This window comes from Ascaphus truei, chromosome 21, assembly GCF_040206685.1.
Source record: "Ascaphus truei isolate aAscTru1 chromosome 21, aAscTru1.hap1, whole genome shotgun sequence".
Classification (NCBI taxonomy): domain Eukaryota; kingdom Metazoa; phylum Chordata; class Amphibia; order Anura; family Ascaphidae; genus Ascaphus; species Ascaphus truei.
The window spans coordinates 23137842-23161585 of record NC_134503.1 but is presented as its reverse complement, the minus strand read 5'-3'; the positions used below and the strand labels follow the sequence as shown (position 1 = coordinate 23161585).

General features: G+C 46.0%; 1 protein-coding gene across 4 annotated transcripts in view; it reads right to left on the bottom strand.

Moving 5' to 3' along the window:
* Nucleotides 1-23744, bottom strand: part of CRB2 (crumbs cell polarity complex component 2) — a 165182-nt gene that overhangs the window by 7632 nt on the left and 133806 nt on the right. For all 4 annotated transcript variants that reach the window (XM_075579365.1, XM_075579363.1, XM_075579362.1 and 1 more), the window contains exons 11-12: nt 19555-19671; nt 18778-18898 (exon numbers count right to left, since the gene is read on the bottom strand). In XM_075579365.1, coding sequence (XP_075435480.1) covers nt 18778-18898; nt 19555-19671 — 238 coding nt within the window. The remainder of the gene's footprint in view (nt 1-18777; nt 18899-19554; nt 19672-23744) is intronic.

Below are 23744 nucleotides of genomic sequence, written 5' to 3'. Positions count from 1 at the left end.
GGGTGACGTGACGCAGAATATACACACGCAGGCTGACGTGATGCAGAGTATACACACACAGGGTGACGTGACGCAGAGTATACACGCAGGGTGACGTGACGCAGAGTATACACACGCAGGGTGACGTGATGCAGAGTATACACGCAGGGTGACGTGACGCAGAGTATACACACGCAGGGTGACGTGACGCAGAGTATACACACGCAGGGTGACGTGATGCAGAGTATACACGCAGTGTAAAGTGATGCAGAATATACACACGCAGCGTAACGTGATGCAGAGTATACACACGCAGGGTGACGTGACGCAGAGTATACACACGCAGGGTGACGTGATGCAGAGTATACACACGCAGGGTGACGTGACGCAGATTATACACACGCAGGGTGACGTGACGCAGAGTATACACACGCAGGGTGACGTGATGCAGAGTATACACGCAGTGTAAAGTGATGCAGAATATACACACGCAGCGTAACGTGATGCAGAGTATACACACGCAGGGTGACGTGATGCAGAGTATACACACGCAGGGTGACGTGATGCAGAGTATACACACGCAGGGTGATGTGATGCAGAGTATACACACGCAGGGTGACGTGACGCAGAGTATACACACGCAGGGTGACGTGATGCAGAGTATACACGCAGGGTGACGTGACGCAGAGTATACACACGCAGGGTGACGTGACGCAGAGTATACACGTTGGGTGACGTGACGCAGAGTATACACACGCAGGGTGACGTGATGCAGAGTATACACGCAGTGTAAAGTGATGCAGAATATACACACGCAGCGTAACGTGATGCAGAGTATACACACGCAGGGTGACGTGACGCAGTGTAAAGTGATGCAGAGTATACACATGCAGCGTAACGTGATGCAGAATATACATGCAGCGTACCGTGATGCGGAGTATACATGCAGCATGACGTGATGCAGAGTATACACACGCAGCGTAACATGATGCAGAGTATACACACGCAGGGTGACGTGATGCAGAGTTTACACACGCAGCGTAACGTGATGCGGAGTTTACACGCAGCGTAATGTGATGCAGAGTTTACACGCAGCGTAATGTGATGCAGAATATACACGCAGCGTGACGTGACGCAGAGTATACACGCAGGGTGACGTGATGCAGAGTATACACACGCAGGGTGACATGATGCAGAGTATACACACGCAGGGTGACATGATGCAGAGTATACATGCAGCGGAACGTGATGCAGAATAAAGACACACAGAATGACGTGATGCAGAGTATACTGTACATGCAACGTAACATGATGCAGAGTATACACACAGCGTAAAGTGATGCAGAATATACACACGCAGCGTAACGTGATGCAGAATATACACGCAGCGTAACGTGATGCAGAATATACACGCAGCGTGACGTGACGCAGAGTATACACGCAGGGTGACGTGATGCAGAGTATACACACGCAGGGTGACATGATGCAGAGTATACACACGCAGGGTGACATGATGCAGAGTATACATGCAGCGGAACGTGATGCAGAATAAAGACACACAGAATGACGTGATGCAGAGTATACTGTACATGCAACGTAACATGATGCAGAGTATACACACGCAGGGTGACGTGATGCAGAATATACACGCAGCGTGACGTGACGCAGAGTATACACACGCAGGGTAACGTGATGCAGAATATACACGCAGCGTAACGTGACGCAGAATATTCACACGCAGTGTGACGTGATGCACAATATACACGCAGCGTACCGTGATGCAGAGTATACACGCAGCGTAATGTGATGCAGAATATACACACGCAGGGTGACGTGATGCAGAATATACACACGCATGGTGACGTGATGCAGAGTATACACACGCATGGTGACGTGATGCAGAGTATACATGCAGCGTAAACTGATGCACAGTATACTGTACACACACAGGGTGACGTGATGCAGAGTATACACACGCAGGGTGACGTGATGCAGAGTATACACACGCAGGGTGACGTGATGCAGAGTATACTGTACACGCAGCGTGACGTGATGCAGAGTATACACACGCAGGGTGACGTGATGCAGAGTATACTGTACACGCAGCGTGACGTGATGCAGAGTATACACACGCAGGGTGACGTGATGCAGAGTATACTGTACACGCAGCGTGACGTGATGCAGAGTATACACACGCAGGGTAACGTGATGCAGAGTATACACGCAGCGTAACGTGATGCAGAATATACACACGCAGGGTGACGTGATGCAGAATATACACACGCATGGTGACGTGATGCAGAGTATACACGCAGTGTAACGTGATGCAGAATATACACACGCATGGTGACGTGATGCAGAGTATACATGCAGCGTAAACTGATGCAGAATATACACACGCAGGGTGACGTGATGCAGAATATACACACGCATGGTGACGTGATGCAGAGTATACACGCAGCGTAACGTGATGCAGAATATACACACACAGGGTGACGTGATGCAGAGTATACACACAGCGTAAAGTGATGCAGAGTATACATGCAACGTAACGTGATGCAGAATATACTGTACACACAGGGTGACGTGATGCACATTATACACGCAGCATAACGTGATGCACATTATACACGCAGTGTAAAGTGATGCAGAGTATACACGCATGGTGACGTGATGCGGAGTATACACACGCAGTGCAACGTGATGCAGTGTATACATGCAGCGTAACGTGATGCAGAGTATACACACGCAGGGTGACGAGATGAAGAGAATACACGCAGCGTAAAGTGATGCAGAGTATACACACGCAGGGTGACGTGATGCAGAGTATACACACGCAGGGTGACGTGATGCAGAGTATACACACGCAGGGTGACGTGATGCAGAGTATACACACGCTGGGTGACGTGATGCAGAGTATACACACGCAGGGTGACGTGATGCAGAGTATACACGCAGCATAAAGTGATGCAAAGTATACACACGCAGGGTGACGTGATGCGGAGTATACACACGCAGGGTGACGTGATGAAGAGAATACACGCAGCGTAACGTGATGCAGAGTATATACACGCAGGGTAACGTGATGCAGAGTATACACACGCAGGGTGACGTGATGCAGAGTATACACACGCAGGGTAACGTGATGCAGAGTATACACACGCAGGGTGACGTGATGCAGAGTATACATGCAGTGTAAAGTGATGCAGAGTATACACGCAGTGTGACGTGATGCACAATATACACGCAGCGTACCGTGATGCAGAGTATACATGCAGCATAATGTGATGCAGAGTATACATGCAGTGTGACGTGATGCAGAATATACACACGCAGGGTGACGTGATGCAGAGTATACACGCAGGGTGACGTGATGCAGAATATACACACGCAGGGTGACGTGATGCAGAATATTCACACGCATGGTGACGTGATGCAGAGTATACATGGAGCGTAAAGTGATGCAGAGTATACATGCAGCGTAACGTGATGCAGAATATACACACGCAGGGTGACGTGATGCAGAGTATACACGCAGGGTGACGTGATGCAGAATATACACACGCATGGTGACGTGATGCAGAGTATACACGCAGCGTAACGTGATGCAGAATATACACACGCAGGGTGACATGATGCAGAGTATACACGCAGCATAATGTGATGCAGAGTATACACGCAGGGTGACGTGATGCAGAATATACACACGCAGGGTGACGTGATGCAGAGTATACACGCAGCATAATGTGATGCAGAGTATACACGCAGGGTGACGTGATGCAGAATATACACACGCAGGGTGACGTGATGCAGAGTATACACGCAGCATAATGTGATACAGAGTATACACACGCAGGGTGACATGATGCAGAATATATACACGCAGGGTGACGTGAAGCAGAATATACACACAGCGTAACGTGATGCAGAGTATACACACGCAGCGTGACGTGATGCAGCGTATACATGCAACGTAACGTGATGCAGAATATACATGCAGCGTACCGTGATGCGGAGTATACACGCAGCGTGACGTGATGCAGAGTATACATGCAACGTAACGTGATGCAGAGTATACACGCAGGGTAACGTGATGCAGAATATACACGCAGCGTAACGTGATGCAGAATATACACACGCAGGGTGATGTGATGCAGAATATACACACGCAGGGTGATGTGATGCAGAGTATACACACGCAGCGTAACGTGATGCAGAATATACACACGCAGGGTCATGTGATGCAGAATATACACACGCAGGGTGATGTGATGCAGAGTATACACACGCAGGGTGACGTGCAGCGTATACATGCAGCACACACAGCTTCCCTGCAGAAATACACAACATAATAATAGAAGGCCTCGGTCAGGGTGGCGCTAAGCAGGCAGGCGCGCTCACGCTGGCCGCTATGAAACACATTGAGGCAATGTTTGTGGCCAGCGTGAGCGAGCGCCTGCTCAGCGCTTAGATGCTTGCAGAACAAGCAAATTTTAATTTGTCGTCAGCAAGTGCGTCACGTGAGCGGTTCGCCCAATGAGGGCGAACCAGCTTTGTGATGTCGTGGCCGTACCCCTCGAATTACCCCCCCACGCGCGCACCTAGCCGGCCACAAATCTCCAGGCCGAGCAGGGAGCGTGACGTCACCGCGCATGCGCGCCAGCGCGGCCGCTCCCTATCTGACCGCAGCCTAACAGAAAATGGGAATAAGTGCTTCAGACATAAAAGTAACATAAGGAAAAGGAGTCCCTGTCCCGAAGAGCTTGCAATCTAAGTGGTAAGTGGGAGGAACGCACAGAGACAGTGGGAGGGTGTTCTGGTAAGTGCTTCTGCAGGGGGCCACGGTCGATGTATGAGGTGTAAAGTATCAGCCACAGAGCTGCCCATATGCTTCGTTAAAGAGGTGTCTTTTAAGATGGGTCCCCAGGGGTGGAGAGAGAGTGTGCTAGTCGGGTATTGAGGGGGAGGGCATTCAGAGGTGTGGGGCAGAGAGTGAGTGGTTTTGAGAGACGTGGAGAGAGTAAAGTGATTCTGGCAGCAGTGTTTAGGATAGATTGTAGGGGTGGCAGGAAGGCCGGACTGTAGAAGGTTACAATAGTCGAGACGGGAGAGAATGAGGGCCTGAGTCAGAGTTTTAGAAGTAGAGGGACAGAGGAAAGGGCGTATCTGTGCAATGTTACGGAGACAAAAACAACAGGTTTTAGCTACTCTGTGAATGTGAGTGGAGAATGTGAGGGAGGAGTACAATATGACCCCCAGGCAGTGTGGTTGTGATACTGGGTGTATGATAGTGCTGCCAGCAGTAATGTGCACGGGGGCAGTAGGGCCAGGTTTGGGAGGAAGTATGAGGGGCTTCGTCTTTAACATGTTAAGTCAGGGAGTGAAAAGTTTAGGTAGTGGCCATTGTGACGTGGGGTGCTATGGTATCTCTGGGTTGCACCCTGAAGATACGGCCCACGTCATGGGAAGATGTATATAAATGTATTATTGCTGTGTTCCCCCTGTGACTGTATGTCCCTGTCCCTTCTTATGTGTTTGTATTTTAGTGTTTGTGGGCTAAGTGGGATTGGACCCATTTCCTAAGTAGCCTGTTTGGGGTTATAACTCGGAACCGCTGGGACTAGCAACTAGTCTCTGTACCGCCACACCTTGCTAGAATGGGAGAAACTGTGTTGGGAAAACCCCACAGTCTCGAGGACCCCTTCCTAGTAATCTAAAAAAGGATTCTTTTGCTGGAAAGAATCGGTGCTGTATCCCTTCCTCTGAAACGCCCCAATCTGCTAAGTGTCCCTAACTTCGGTTCTGGAGGTCCTGGAAACTCCCCGCAGGGGTCCCCCAATAGTGGACCCTGGGGGCAGTAGGACAGCCTTGAACATTCTAAGTTTGTTCCTGCATTTCTAATGACAGCCCTTCCTTGCATACTAATGCCTCTGCTTGCAGGTCCAAGGACGTCAGTGGGTGTAATATAACACTGGTCAGGGCCTCCCTAGTCTCACAGACTCTGTTCCACACTCCAAAGGAATAGAGTGTCAGCAGTTCGTGCTTAACTCAGCCAGATCAAAAGAGGCAAAAGGAAACCCCTTTGATGCGCGCTGACAGTCTGGCACCTGTCTGAAGTTTGAGGTATAACTGACCCCCCGGTCTCTCTTCCTACAGTGAGCTGCAGACCGGGGAATCGGCTGAACGCGCCGCCAATCTCGCGGGCGCGCGTTGCAGCGGAGATACCGGGGCCTTAGCCTAAGTTCCTGGGTCCGGCTTACAGCAGGACTCTGAGTGGGCTAGCGGAACTAATCCCCTGTCTGTGTGAGGGGCCCGGTTCCATACGCTCTGGTGCGTCCTGAGCCAAGAATCCAAGCCAAAGAAACCAAAGACTTTTTGAAGAATTCCTCCAGCCACCAGCTTCTGCCTGCCGCAGAGAGCTGATCCCTTTAACCCTTGCACCAACTAACCAGTGGAGGTCGGTCCCCGGACTAGCGGGACAGCCTCTACTGTAATTGCACCAAGAACTGTTTTTATCCGTTGTGCGCCCACTCTCCAAGCGGCCCCCATGACATTGCTGTACCCCATAACGGACTGTTTCCCCAACCCGGAAGCAGAGCTCTTGCGGCTACCCCTGGCGCCCCCTCCTGGTAACCTACTCCGTGGGGAGAAATCCTTTCTCAGGTTAGAGGTGGGTCGCAAAGTGGATGATTGTGTGTTTTGTGTACGTGTGTGTACGTGTGTGTACGTGTGCTTCTATTCTGTTGCCCTTGCAAATAAACATAGTTTATTGAACTCTGTGTCTTGGGTTGGCGACTCAATGAACTTGCGGGGGTCTGCTCAGTACCGTTACGTGACAGCCGTCCTTGTGGGTGCTGGCTGCGGTCCATTGGTGACGGCCGAAAGAAGAGGTTAGAGAAAGCGAGAAGCCCAAGGGAGGGCGGGGTCATCAATATGGCAGCAGAACCTGCAGTGTAACATGCAGAGTATACATGCAGCACACGCAGCGCAACATCCAGAGTATACATGCAGCACACGCAGCGCAACATCCAGAGTATACATGCAGCATACGCAGCGCAACATCCAGAGTATACATGCAGCATACGCAGCGCAACATCCAGAGTATACATGCAGCATACGCAGCGCAACATCCAGAGTATACATGCAGCATACGCAGCGCAACATCCTGAGTATACATGCAGCACACGCAGCGCAACATCCAGAGTATACATGCAGCACACACAGCGCAACATCCAGAGTATACATGCAGCACACGCAGCGCAACATCCAGAGTATACATGCAGCACACGCAGCGCAACATCCAGAGTATACATGCAGCATACGCAGCGCAACATCCAGAGTATACATGCAGCACACGCAGCGCAACATCCAGAGTATACATGCAGCATACGCAGCGAAACATCCAGAGTATACATGCAGCACACGCAGCGCAACATCCAGAGTATACATGCAGCACACGCAGCGCAACATCCAGAGTATACATGCAGCACACGCAGCGCAACATCCAGAGTATACATGCAGCACACGCAGCGCAACATCCAGAGTATACATGCAGCACACGCAGCGCAACATCCAGAGTATACATGCAGCACACGCAGCGCAACATCCAGAGTATACATGCAGCATACGCAGCGCAACATCCAGAGTATACATGCAGCACACACAGCGCAACATCCAGAGTATACATGCAGCACACACAGCGCAACATCCAGAGTATACATGCAGCACACGCAGCGCTACATCCAGAGTATACATGCAGCACACGCAGCGCTACATCCAGAGTATACATGCAGCACACGCAGCGCAACATCCAGAGTATACATGCAGCGCAACATCCTGAGTATACATGCAGCACACGCAGCGTAACCTGCAGAGTATACATGCAGCACACGCAGCGCAACACCCAGAGTATACATGCAGCACACGCAACGCAACACCCAGAGTATACATGCAGCACACGCAACGCAACACCCAGAGTATACATGCAGCACACGCAACGCAACACCCAGAGTATACATGCAGCACACGCAACGCAACACCCAGAGTATACATGCAGCACACGCAACGTAACCTGCAGAGTATACATGGAGCACGCCGCACAGCACACGCAGCGTAATGTGCAGAGTAGACATGCAGCACCCTGCACAGCACACGCAGCGTAATGTGCAGAGTACACATGCAGCACTCTGCACAGCACACGCAGCTTAGCGTGCAGAGTATACGTACAGCACTCCGCACAACACAGCAGCGTGCAAAGTATACATGCAGCACTCCGTACAGCACACTCAGCGTGCAGAGTATACGTACAGCACTAAACACAGCACATGCAGCGTTGTGCAGAGTATACATGCAACACTCTGCACAGCATACAAAGTATACTTGCAGCACTCTGCACAGCACACGCAGCACAATATGCAGAGTATACATGCAGCACTCTGCACAGCACACGCAGCGTAATATGCAGAGTATACATGCAGCACTCTGCACAGCACACGCAGCGGCCCAGACACGCTCCCTCCTGTAATCTGGATGTCAGTTTGCTTCACTTTCACAATAGACCAACGATCCAGAACCGGCGAGGGGTTAATCACTGCAACGGGGCAGCACCTGAGGGTAAGGAGTCCTGCGGCAGTGAAGATGTTAATAGAAATGTTTAATCACACGACAGAAAGTGTTACACCGACCATGCAAACTGAACATGCAGCAGGGACCTGACAAAGCAACAGCAATGAGAGGCTCCGAACCCGCGTGTGAGAGGCCCCGACCCCGCGTGTGAGAGGCCCCGACCCCGCGTGTGAGAGGCCCCGACCCCGCGTGTGAGAGGCCCCGAACCCTCGTGTGAGAGGCCCCGAACCCACGTGTGAGAGGCCCCGACCCCGCGTGTGAGAGGCCCCGACCCCGCGTGTGAGAGGCCCCGAACCCACGTGTGAGAGGCCCCGAACCCGCGTGTGAGAGGCCCCGAACCCGCGTGTGAGAGGCCCCGAACCCACGTGTGAGAGGCCCCGAACGCTCGTGTGAGAGGCCCCGAACCCACGTGTGAGAGGCCCCGAACCCGCGTGTGAGAGGCCCCGACCCCGCGAGTGAGAGGCCCCGAACCCACGTGTGAGAGGCCCCGAACCCGCGTGTGAGAGGAGATGGGACCAGACACCGCGTGTGAGAGGAGACGGGACCAGACACCGCGTGTGAGAGGAGACGGGACCAGACCCCGCGTGTGAGAGGACACGGGCCCAGACCCCGCGTGTGAGAGGACACGGGACCAGACCCCGCGTGTGAGAGGAGACGGGACCAGACCCCGCGTGTGAGAGGAGACGGGACCAGACCCCGCGTGTGAGGGGAGACGGGACCAGACCCCGCGTGTGAGAGGAGACGGGACCAGACCCCGCGTGTGAGAGGAGACGGGACCAGACCCCGCGTGTGAGAGGAGACGGGACCAGACCCCGCGTGTGAGAGGAGACGGGACCCGACCCCGCGTGTGAGGGGAGACGGGACCAGACCCCGCGTGTGAGAGGAGACGGGACCCGACCCCGCGTGTGAGAGGAGACGGGACCCGACCCCGCGTGTGAGAGGAGACGGGACCAGACCCCGCGTGTGAGAGGAGACGGCACCAGACACCGCGTGTGAGAGGAGACGGGACCAGACCCCGCGTGTGAGAGGAGACGGGACCCGACCCCGCGTGTGAGAGGAGACGGGACCAGACCCCGCGTATGAGAGGAGACGGGACCCAACCCCGCGTGTGAGAGGAGACGGGACCAGACCCAGCGTGTGAGAGGAGACGGGACCAGACCCCGCGTGTGAGAGGAGACGGGACCAGACACCGCGTGTGAGAGGAGACGGGACCAGACCCCGCGTGTGAGAGGAGACGGGACCAGACACCGCGTGTGAGAGGAGACGGGACCAGACCCCGCGTGTGAGGGGAGACGGGACCAGACCCCGCGTGTGAGAGGAGACGGGACCAGACCCCGCGTGAGAGGAGACGGGACCAGACCTCGCGTGTGCGAGGAGACGGGATCCGACCCCGCGTGTGAGAGGAGACGGGACCAGACCCCGCGTGTGAGAGGAGACGGGACCAGACCCCGCGTGTGAGAGGAGACGGGACCAGACACCGCGTGTGAGAGGAGACGGGATCCGACCCCGCGTGTGAGAGGAGACGGGACCAGACCCCGCGTGTGAGAGGAGACGGGACCAGACCCCGCGTGTGAGAGGAGACGGGACCAGACCCCGCGTGTGAGAGGAGCCGGGACCAGACCCCGCGTGTGAGAGGAGACGGGATCCGAACCCGCATGTCAGAGGACACAGGACTATGTTGGAAAGGACAGGACCCCGCGCACACGAGACGGGACCCGACCACGCACGCGGAGAGGAGACAGGACCCAGGAACATCAGCCATCGGGGTTTGGGACTAAATCCGCCAATAAAGACTGATCTGGACTCTTGATAAAGGGCGGGTTTGTAGCCTGAATCGTCGTCTCATGCACTGGGCAGGGGTGGGCAATCTTATTGTATTGTGTTTGTACGCGCATGCGCAACCGGCACTTGCCTACTGCGCGCCCCTGATCGGCTCTATACCTAGTAATACCTATACCTAGTAATGTGTGGGGACTAGGAATATATAATGGGAATATAACTAGTCCCCACACATTACTAGTTATATTCCCGTTATACAAAAGGGTAATATGGTGCTCAAGTATGAAATCCCATCACTTGCAATTATAGAGGTAACCTCCTGGGACATGAATACTGTACAACTTAAGGAAGGGCTCCAGTTACCCTGAAGGCAGGGGTAGTTGCATGAAAACACCCACCCCTAACCTCATTGGGCTGGCCCCCAGTAGTACTCACAAATAATTGTTGATCACCAGGGCTACTCACAGTCTGCGTGCTGTCGCCAAAGGGAAGAATCCAGTACAGATTTTGTTGATGCAACGCACAGCAAAAAGGGGTGACAGCAGGTCTGGCAAAAATCTTCTTTATTGTAGAAACATTAAAATGTGGAAGGCTGCAACCTTCTACGCGTTTCGTGCAGTGAAAATTGCACTTTATCAAGAAGTCAGTTAAACATGGTATGCTACACACTATATATAGGGACAGTCTGCCGTTTGGCGCCAAAAACGCTAATTGGAATTTGCATAATGATTTAATAACACAAAGCTGTGCCAGCGCCCTACCAGAAGCGACTATTTACCTGTTTAGCCATTGAGACATCCGCCTCCCAAACACTCCTGCTCTGTGGAACGCATTGCAGGGCAATGGAGGGCTAAATCTCGCGAGATGCGTTCCAGGTTAGCCACGACTGTTCGCGCATGCGCAGTTTGTACTAAATGATAAAAAGGACCCCGATCCCATTAAAGGGAACAGCTACAGTCCTGTAAATACGCGCATGCGCATGAGTGGCTCTGTAAGATTAAATACAACAATAACGGCAAATAATCAGTGTAAACGACCACCATAAGGGAAACAACGATGGTAATGCCCCATAAACCTATGGAGACACCCATATATGTACCACACTGACGGGGGAAGTGACACACCAACCATATAGCACATAGAGAATTCTAAATTGATGAAACTTTTTAGGCAGACTGTACCCCATACATACAAAACATATAATAATTGTCAAATTAAAAACAAAAAAGTTTAATCAAAAAATATAAAAAAAATTTTTATATATATATATATATATATCTTTAATTCTAACTTATACCTATATTAAAACCATTTATACAACCCTCCAGAAGAACAGAGGAAAAATTATTCAATTGTTTCATATACACTTTGTTGCAAAAATCAGAAAAATCAGAGAAAACAATCATAGGCATCAGAAGCAATTCTCCTTTGTTAACCTTTTAACAATTGTCATAAGTCAATAAAGCTGTTTCTATTGAGAGAAATGTGTTGCACCAACTTATTGATATAAGAATTTACATAAAATTGTAGGTACAGAGTTGCTAGCTTTTTGTGAGGTAAATTCACTTCTTGTATACTATTTGTTTACACTTCTATAATCAGAACAAGGATCTAAATATTATATTATAATATATGGAACACTAGAGCCATTTTGTATAGTCCTCATGATATAATCCTAGAACTAGACATCTTTATTTTACTTGTGTTCTAAATTAAGATAGAAGCTAAATTGTCTATCTATTAATGTTTCATTTCAAAAAATGATTAATGCTCCATTCAATGTTTATTCCATCAGGAAAACGGGTTTTTAGCGTGAAGATCCAATAGGACTCTCTGCAATCTAATCTTTTTACCAAATCTCCTCCCCTCATTTTAGGTAAAATTCTCCATTCCCATGAATGAGAAATTCTCAGTACCACCCTTCTCACATTCAGAAAAGTGTTTGGAAACCGGGTGTGCCAGGTCTCCTCTTTTGATTAATCTAAAGTGTTCTTGCATTCTAATTTTGAGGGACCTTGTTGTCCTTCCGACGTATCTTTTCCCACAGCCACAATTTATCACATAACATTACAGAATAATCCAATGTTGGTAATTAAAAATGCTGATAAGGGAGGTGCAGTGGTGGTTCAGAGTAGGACAGACTATCTCAAGGAGGCTTTTCGCCAACTTGGGGATGTGTCCTCCTACTCTGAACTACCACATGATCCAACGCCAACCTTCTTGAAGGAATTGCAGGATTTAATTGACTTGGGATCAGCAACTCAGGTTCTCAACAAAAAAGAGATAGGATTTTTGGTTAACCCCCACCCCATAATCCCAGTTTTTCACCATCTCCCAAAGATCCATAAGACATTGGTCGACCCTCCTGGTCGTCCAATTGTCTCTAGCATTGGATCTTTGGGAGATGGTTTATCCCGTTATGTTAATGCTTATTTGCAGCCCTTTGTCAGGGCTCTACCTTCCTTCATCCTTGATTCTGGTGACTTGTTGGTACAATTACAAAAAGTCACGTGGAAACCTGACTATCTTTGGGTAACTATGGATGTGGTCTCCCTGTATTCAATTATTGAGCACGATCTAGGTTTGGCAGCTGTTCGTCACTTCATTGAATGTCCGGGAAGCTCAATGTTAATGACCACTTTTATCACTGAATCTATTCTTTTCCTTCTCACACACAATTATTTTCTTTTTGAGCACCAGTTTTATTTGCAACAACGGGGGACAGCAATGGGGACAAGTTTTGCCCCCTCCTATGCGAACCTTTTTATGGGGTGGTGGGAGCATGTTTTCATTTATAATAGCACTAATAAATTTAGACACAATATAGTTTTTTATAAGCGTTTTATTGACGATCTACTTATAGTTTGGCACGGGAGCACAGACACATTGGAATCATTTTTTGAATATGTTAATAATAATAATCTTAATATTCAATTTACCACCAACCTTAATGCACATCACATTAGCTTCCTGGACATTTTATTATATGTGGATATGAACCAACAGATTCAAACGGACACTTTTAGGAAAAGTAACTCAAGAAATACAATTCTTCGGGCGGACAGTTGTCATCCCAGATCGGTGATTACTGGCATCCCCAAAAGCCAGTACCTCAGACTGAGGAGGAATTGTTCCACATTAGATGGATTCCTGACTCAGTCTGAGGCGCTTACCAATCGGTTCGTAGAAAGGGGTTATATCAGGGAGACCCTCCAATCTATAGTAGAGGGAATAATTAAAAAAGAAAGAAGTACATTACTCCCCACCAGAGAGTCAAGGGTGAGGGATGTTGGGCAGAAGAGTGATAAGAATAGATTGGGAAGTACACCCCCCCTGTTTATTACACAATACAGTCAGGCCAGTGGCCAAGTGAACAAGGTAATTAATAAGCATTGGGGCCTATTACGCATGGATCCCATTCTGGGAGAGTATATCAAAATGGGTCCTAAGATTGTCTATAGGAGGGCCAAAACTATTTCCAATTATCTATCCCCTAGTGTAATTCCAGACATAAACATCAATACCAACACCTTCAGGACTAAAGGTTCATTCAGATGCAATAATTGTAATATGTGCAGATACATGAAACCTTCCAGATATGTCTTTTCCCACAGCCCTCACAGACGTTTCGAAATTAGAGATTTCATTAATTGTAACACATCTTTCGTGGTCTATGTGATAAATTGTGGCTGTGGGAAAAGATACGTCGGAAGGACAACAAGGTCCCTCAAAATTAGAATGCAAGAACACTTTAGATTAATCAAAAGAGGAGACCTGGCACACCCGGTTTCCAAACACTTTTCTGAATGTGAGAAGGGTGGTACTGAGAATTTCTCATTCATGGGAATGGAGAGAATTTTACCTAAAATGAGGGGAGGAGATTTGGTAAAAAGATTAGATTGCAGAGAGTCCTATTGGATCTTCACGCTAAAAACCCGTTTTCCTGATGGAATAAACATTGAATGCAGCATTAATCATTTTTTGAAATGAAACATTAATAGATAGACAATTTAGCTTCTATCTTAATTTAGAACACAAGTAAAATAAAGATGTCTAGTTCTAGGATTATATCATGAGGACTATACAAAATGGCTCTAGTGTTCCATATATTATAATATAATATTTAGATCCTTGTTCTGATTATAGAAGTGTAAACAAATAGTATACAAGAAGTGAATTTACCTCACAAAAAGCTAGCAACTCTGTACCTACAATTTTATGTAAATTCTTATATCAATAAGTTGGTGCAACACATTTCTCTCAATAGAAACAGCTTTATTGACTTATGACAATTGTTAAAAGGTTAACAAAGGAGAATTGCTTCTGATGCCTATGATTGTTTTCTCTGATTTTTCTGATTTTTGCAACAAAGTGTATATGAAACAATTGAATAATTTTTCCTCTGTTCTTCTGGAGGGTTGTATAAATGGTTTTAATATAGGTATAAGTTAGAATTAAAGATATATATATATATAAAAAATTTTTTTATATTTTTTGATTAAACTTTTTTGTTTTTAATTTGACAATTATTATATGTTTTGTATGTATGGGGTACAGTCTGCCTAAAAAGTTTCATCAATTTAGAATTCTCTATGTGCTATATGGTTGGTGTGTCACTTCCCCCGTCAGTGTGGTACATATATGGGTGTCTCCATAGGTTTATGGGGCATTACCATCGTTGTTTCCCTTATGGTGGTCGTTTACACTGATTATTTGCCGTTATTGTTGTATTTAATCTTACAGAGCCACTCATGCGCATGCGCGTATTTACAGGACTGTAGCTGTTCCCTTTAATGGGATCGGGGTCCTTTTTATCATTTAGTACAAACTGCGCATGCGCGAACAGTCGTGGCTAACCTGGAACGCATCTCGCGAGATTTAGCCCTCCATTGCCCTGCAATGCGTTCCACAGAGCAGGAGTGTTTGGGAGGCGGATGTCTCAATGGCTAAACAGGTAAATAGTCGCTTCTGGTAGGGCGCTGGCACAGCTTTGTGTTATTAAATCATTATGCAAATTCCAATTAGCGTTTTTGGCGCCAAACGGCAGACTGTCCCTATATATAGTGTGTAGCATACCATGTTTAACTGACTTCTTGATAAAGTGCAATTTTCACTGCACGAAACGCGTAGAAGGTTGCAGCCTTCCACATTTTAATGTTTCTACAATAAAGAAGATTTTTGCCAGACCTGCTGTCACCCCTTTTTGCTGTGCGTTGCATCAACAAACTATATTCCCGTTATATACTCCTAGTCCCACACATTACTAGTTATATTCCCATTATATACTCCTAGTCCCACACATTACTAGTTATATTCCCATTATATACTCCTAGTCCCACACATTACTAGTTATATTCCCGTTATATACTCCTAGTCCCCACACATTACTAGTTATATTCCCATTATATACTCCTAGTACCACACATTACTAGTTATATTCCCATTATATACTCCTAGTCCCCACACATTACTAGTTATATTCCCATTATATACTCCTAGTCCCCACACATTACTAGTTATATTCCCATTATATACTCCTAGTCCCCACACATTACTAGTTATATTCCCATTATATACTCCTAGTCCCACACATTACTAGTTATATTCCCATTATATACTCCTAGTACCACACATTACTAGTTATATTCCCATTATATACTCCTAGTCCCCACACATTACTAGTTATATTCCCATTATATACTCCTAGTACCACACATTACTAGTTATATTCCCATTATATACATTACTAGTCCCCACACATTACTAGTTATATTCCCATTATATACTCCTAGTCCCCACACATTACTAGTTATATTCCCATTATATACTCCTAGTCCCCACACATTACTAGTTATATTCCCATTATATACATTACTAGTCCCCACACATTACTAGTTATATTCCCATTATATACTCCTAGTCCCCACACATTACTAGTTATATTCCCATTATATACTCCTAGTCCCCACACATTACTAGTTATATTCCCATTATATACTCCTAGTCCCCACACATTACTAGTTATATTCCCATTATATACTCCTAGTACCACACATTACTAGTTATATTCCCATTATATACTCCTAATCCCCACACATTACTAGTTATATTCCCATTATATACTCCTAGTCCCCACACATTACTAGTTATATTCCCATTATATACATTACTAGTCCCCACACATTACTAGTTATATTCCCATTATATACTCCTAATCCCCACACATTACTAGTTATATTCCCATTATATACTCCTAGTCCCCACACATTACTAGTTATATTCCCATTATATACTCCTAGTCCCACACATTACTAGTTATATTCCCATTATATACTCCTAATCCCCACACATTACTAGTTATATTCCCATTATATACATTACTAGTCCCCACACATTATTAGTTATATTCCCATTATATACATTACTAGTCCCCACACATTACTAGTTATATTCCCATTATATACTCCTAATCCCCACACATTACTAGTTATATTCCCGTTATATACTCCTAGTCCCACACATTACTAGTTATATTCCCATTATATACTCCTAATCCCCACACATTACTAGTTATATTCCCATTATAAACTCCTAGTCCCCACACATTACTAGTTATATTCCCATTATATACTCCTAGTACCACACATTACTAGTTATATTCCCATTATATACTCCTAGTCCCCACACATTACTAGTTATATTCCCATTATATACTCCTAGTCCCCACACATTACTAGTTATATTCCCATTATATACTCCTAGTACCACACATTACTAGTTATATTCCCATTATATACTCCTAATCCCCACACATTACTAGTTATATTCCCATTATATACTCCTAGTCCCCACACATTACTAGTTATATTCCCATTATATACATTACTAGTCCCCACACATTACTAGTTATATTCCCATTATATACTCCTAATCCCCACACATTACTAGTTATATTCCCATTATATACTCCTAGTCCCCACACATTACTAGTTATATTCCCATTATATACTCCTAGTCCCCACACATTACTAGTTATATTCCCATTATATACTCCTAATCCCCACACATTACTAGTTATATTCCCATTATATACATTACTAGTCCCCACACATTATTAGTTATATTCCCATTATATACATTACTAGTCCCCACACATTACTAGTTATATTCCCATTATATACTCCTAATCCCCACACATTACTAGTTATATTCCCGTTATATACTCCTAGTCCCACACATTACTAGTTATATTCCCATTATATACTCCTAATCCCCACACATTACTAGTTATATTCCCATTATATACTCCTAGTCCCCACACATTACTAGTTATATTCCCATTATATACTCCTAGTACCACACATTACTAGTTATATTCCCATTATATACTCCTAGTCCCCACACATTACTAGTTATATTCCCATTATATACTCCTAGTCCCCACACATTACTAGTTATATTCCCATTATATACTCCTAGTACCACACATTACTAGTTATATTCCCATTATATACTCCTAATCCCCACACATTACTAGTTATAGTCCCATTATATACTCCTAGTCCCCACACATTACTAGTTATATTCCCATTATATACATTACTAGTCCCCACACATTACTAGTTATATTCCCATTATATACTCCTAATCCCCACACATTACTAGTTATATTCCCATTATATACTCCTAGTCCCCACACATTACTAGTTATATTCCCATTATATACTCCTAGTCCCCACACATTACTAGTTATATTCCCATTATATACTCCTAATCCCCACACATTACTAGTTATATTCCCATTATATACATTACTAGTCCCCACACATTATTAGTTATATTCCCATTATATACATTACTAGTCCCCACACATTACTAGTTATATTCCCATTATATACTCCTAATCCCCACACATTACTAGTTATATTCCCGTTATATACTCCTAGTCCCACACATTACTAGTTATATTCCCATTATATACTCCTAATCCCCACACATTACTAGTTATATTCCCATTATATACTCCTAGTCCCCACACATTACTAGTTATATTCCCATTATATACTCCTAGTCCCCACACATTACTAGTTATATTCCCATTATATACTCCTAATCCCCACACATTACTAGTTATATTCCCATTATATACATTACTAGTCCCCACACATTATTAGTTATATTCCCATTATATACATTACTAGTCCATGTCCTTATCCTATTTTTGTTTTTATTACATTAACCGTTTCCTACAAATGCGGACAGACGTTGCTCTCTATTACAGCCACCCCATTATACAGGGGTAAGTCACATTTCACATGTAACTTGGTGGTAACCCAACCTCCTGCAGTGCCCAAAAACCAGAGGTTAGTAAGGAAAACCGAAGGCGCTGCCTACCTCACAGCGCACACCGCTGAAACTGGAGTTACAGATACACTTGTACTTATTCACCGAGTCCTGGCAGGTCCCCCCATTGAGGCACGGGTCGGACTGACACTCGTTGATGTTGGTTTCACACCTGAAAGGACAAACCATGTTTAACGAGAGCAGCGGAGACCCGGTAACTTGAATCCTCTCTCCAACACGCGGGCTTTCTACTAGGACAAGTGACCCCGATTACTGCTCATTCCCCAGGATGTGGAGCTGTGAAATCTCACTCCTCTGAACTCAGTGTCACTCACTGGGACACACAGCACGTCACAACGCACGGTGAGGGTGTGACATACAGTAGATCTCTATGAAGTGTCACTTACTTTCTGAATTATTGGATTCGAATGTAATTTATTGGCCGAAGTATCAACATTATTTGGGTTCTGGGACGGAAAAGCTTTGTCTTGTGTTAACCCCTTAACTGACAGTAAAGCATGATGGGATGCCTGCGTTTCTACATAATACAAAGCATGATGGGAAGCCTGCGTTTCTACATAATACAAAGCATGATAGGAAGCCTACGTTTCTACATAATACAAAGCATGATAGGAAGCCTACGCCTGTACATCATGCAAAGCATGATGGGAAGCCTATGCCTATATATAATGCAAAGCATGATGGGAAGCCTATGCTTGTACATCATGCAAAGCATTATGGGAAGTCTACACCTGTACATGATGCAAAGTAATAGGTTGCAGGCCTCTCTGGCAGTGAAGGTGTTAAGGATCTGCGGGGGCCACTTACCTCCTTCCTGTGAAGCCCGGGCTGCAGCTGCAGTTGGCGCCCCAGATGCCGCTGCTGCACCTCCCGCTGTTCAGACAGGTGAAGTTTTTATCACACTGCTCCGGGGGGAAGGGCCATCTAACAGAAGCAAAAAACATCACACGTTATACGGTCTGTGCTCGGCAGTGACCTGTATGCAACATGTATGAACAGGAGCTTCGTGTGTCTCAATCACAAGCACAGCGGAAGCGGAGACATTGGGGACTATAATAGTAGCTTCGATAAAATTGCTGCCATCTCGAACGGTGTGGCACGACCCCGTCATTTGTGTTATCGCGGTATTCAGTAAGAATCTGAAACCGTGAGGTGGGAAAATGCCAATACCGCTCGGCGTAGCAGCGATGGGATCTCAGCCTCTCTCAGAGTGCTCCCCTGTGCGATCTGGCCGCTGTCTGTAAGCGCTGCACAGAGAGAGCCACCTCTCCCTGCACAGCTCTTACAGGCGATCTCCCTGCACAGAGAGAGCCGCCTCTCCCTGCACAGCTCTTACAGGCGATCTCCCTGCACAGAGAGAGCCGCCTCTCCCTGCACAGCTGTGACAGGCGATTTCCCTGCACAGAGAGAGCCGCCTCTCCCTGCACAGCTCTTACAGGCAATCTCCCTGCACAGAGAGAGCCGCCTCTCCCTGCACAGCTCTTACAGGTGATCTCCCTGCACACAGAGAGACACTGCATCTCCCTGCACAGAGAGAGAGCCGCCTCTCCCTGCACAGCTCTTACAGGTGATCTCCCTGCACACAGAGAGACACTGCATCTCCCTGCACAGAGAGAGAGCCGCCTCTCCCTGCACAGCTCTTACAGGTGATCTCCCTGCACACAGAGAGACACTGCATCTCCCTGCACAGAGAGAGAGCCGCCTCTCCCTGTACACAGAGAGCGCTGCATCTCCCTGCACACAGAGACCCGCCTCTCCCTGCACAGAGACCCGCCTCTCCCTGCACAGCTCTCACAGGCGATCGCAGTACTTTTATTAAAATTTTAATACTAGTGTACAGGAGCAGGGGGTCTCCGGAGCAGAACCGCATTAAATTTCAGGTCCGGGGACCCCCTGCTTCCCGAGTTACAGGCCCCGATATGGGGTGCCGGTATGTCCTCTGTGTTTAAATGTCGCAGATCACGTGACGCAGGAGATTTAAACATTGCATGGGGATACCGGCACCCCATACCGGGGCCTATGACTTGGGAAGCAGGGGGTCCCCGAGGCTGAAATCAGTGCGGTTCAGCTCAGGAGACCCCCTGCTCCTGTACACTAGTATTAAAATGTAAATAAAAACAGCTTTATTACCTTGGCGGCTAGTCGCTAAGGCAATGAAGGGGTTAAACCTGAATACCCAGTTTAGTGGGGGCAGATGGGGTGGATTAAGGGGGTAGTTGATCCAGGGTGGGTGGTTAGGCCTGCCGGGAAGGTTGCGGGAGGAGCTAACCCCTTCACTACCATAGTGGTGGTAACCACTCCTGCTACCCACCCGAGAGACCTAACCACCCACCCTTGGGCCAACTACCCCCTCCACCCAATCCTTCTACCCCCAAGAAGCATTAAAAAACACAACAACCCTACTACCCACCTCCTCTACCCCCAACAACCCCCCTGAACACATACAGTACAGTAATGGGCAAAATTACTATTATCCAGATATGAATAATAGCTTATTTGCCCATTAAAAATAAAACATTATCCAGCTAGTAAATAAAAGTTCTACTTACCCCTGCCAGAATGAAGGCCGTCCTCATCACAGTCCTCCGCGTCCATGTCCTTCCTGTGCAGCAACACTACAATCAAAAACAAACTAATGGCCACTAACCCCTTAATCACCTTAGCGGTTAGTAACCGCTACAGTAATTAAGGGGTTAACCCCCCTTCCTCGCTACCCACCCGGGACGCCTAACCACCCTCCCTGGGGCAACTACTTCCATCCTCTACCCATTGATTGGCAAAATGGTACACCATGCTCATATAATATGGGCATGATTAGCCACTATGGCAGTCAATGGGCAACCAAAAAAAAAAAATCACCAAAAACACAAAGCAATACAAAAATCACCAAAAATACACAATTAAATAAACCAATAACCAAAAATACACAATTAAAAAACCCAAGAATCAAAAAAACACAATTAAACAAACCAAGAATAATTTTTTTTTAAGAAAACAAGAATCATAAAAACACAATAAAAAAAAATAGAATAAAAACAAACAATAAAAAAATACAATCAATGTTTTTTTTACTTTTGACGTCTTCATCGTCCAGCTGCAACCTCTTCATCCTCAACCTCAACACAATGCTCCTCAACATCTGGTAAGTCCTTCTTCTTTCTTCTTTATATTCATCTGTACATTGTAATCCAATGGGGCGGTTGTTGTCCCATCGGCTTCTTAAGGTCAAATGAGATGGGACAGGCCTTATATAAGCTCTGTGACGTCACATTTGAGTGTTAGATGGTGCTCCCCCAATCCGATTGGCTGGTGTACCATGTGACAGGGTTCTTTTTTTTTTTTTTTTTTAAAGGATGTGACGTCATCTTAAAGGGAGTAACGTCACATCCTTAAAAAAAATGGCTGCCATCACATTGTACTACAACTAATCGGATTGTGAGTTATACCATGTGAGGCATCACATAGTACATCCCCAATCCCATTGGTTGAAGTACCATGTGACAGCTTCCATTTAAAAAAAATGATGTTTCAGCATCTTAAAGCGATGATGTCACATCCTTTTTTTTAAAAATGGCTGCCATCACATGGTATTTTAACCAATCGGATTGTGAGATATACCACGTGGTACACCCCCAATCCGATTGGATGAAGTACCATGTGATGGCAGCCATTTTTTTAAGGATGTGACGTACCTCCCTTTAAGATGATGTCACATCCTTAACAAAAAGAACCCCATCACAAATAAATGTAAGGTTATGCATTTGGGATGCAAGAATAAACTGGCAACTTACACATTAAATGGGGATAAATTGGGGAAATCCTTGATGGAGAAAGATTTAGGAGTGCTTGTAGACAGCAGGCTTAGCAATAGTGCCCAAAGTCATGCAGCAGCTGCAAAGGCAAACAAGATCTTATCTTGCATTAAACGGGCAATGGATGGATGGGAAGTAAACATAATTATGCCCCTTTACAAAGCATTAGTAAGACCACACCTTGAGTATGGAGTACAATTTTGGGCACCACTCCTTAGAAAAGACATTCTGAAACAAGAAAGAGTGCAGAGAAGAGCCACCAAATAAATAAAGGAGGTGGACAATCTATCTTATGAGGAGAAGCTAGCTAAATTAGATTTATTTACATTAGAAAAGAGGCGTCTAAGAGGGGATATGATAACTATATACAAATATATTCGGGGACAATACAAGGAGCTTTCAAAAGAACTATTCATCCCACGGGCAGTACAAAGGACTCGGGTCATCCCTTTAGGTTGGAGGAAAGGAAATTTCACCAGCAACAAAGGAAAGGGTTCTTTAGAGTTAGGGCAGTTAAAATGTGGAATTCATTACCCATGGAGACTGTGATGGCAGATACAATAGATTTGTTCAAAAAAAGGTTTGACATCTTTTTAGAAAGGAAAGGTATACTTCCCCTAAATGTTTTTTTTTTTGTTTGCCTTCCTCTAGATCAATAAGTAAGTATAGATATAGGATAAAGTATCTGTTGTCTAAATTTAGCATACAGTAAGTTTAACTTAATGGCCGTACGTCTTTTTTCAACCTCATCTACTATCTAACTATGTAACATGCTACACCAGCCAATCGGATTGGGGGAGTACCACCTGACACTCAAATGTGACGTCACAGGCCTTTTATAAGGCCTGTCCCGTTTCATTCGACCTTAAGAGGCCGAGGAGACAACATCCGCCCCATTGGATTACAATGTACAGATGAAGATAAAGAAGAAAGAATAAAGAAGAAAATGGACTTACCATTGGAGCATTGTGTCGAGGATGAAGAGGTTGCAGCTGGACTCGGAATCGGATGGTGAAGACGTCAAAAGTAAGAAAAACATTGATTGTATTTTTTTGATTCTTGGTTTTTTTAATTGTGTATTTTTGGTGATTGTTTTTAATTATTGTGTTTTTTTGATTCTTGGTTTTTTTAATTTTGTATTTTTGGTGATTGTTTTTTTTTTTTTTGGTTTCCCCTATGATTGTC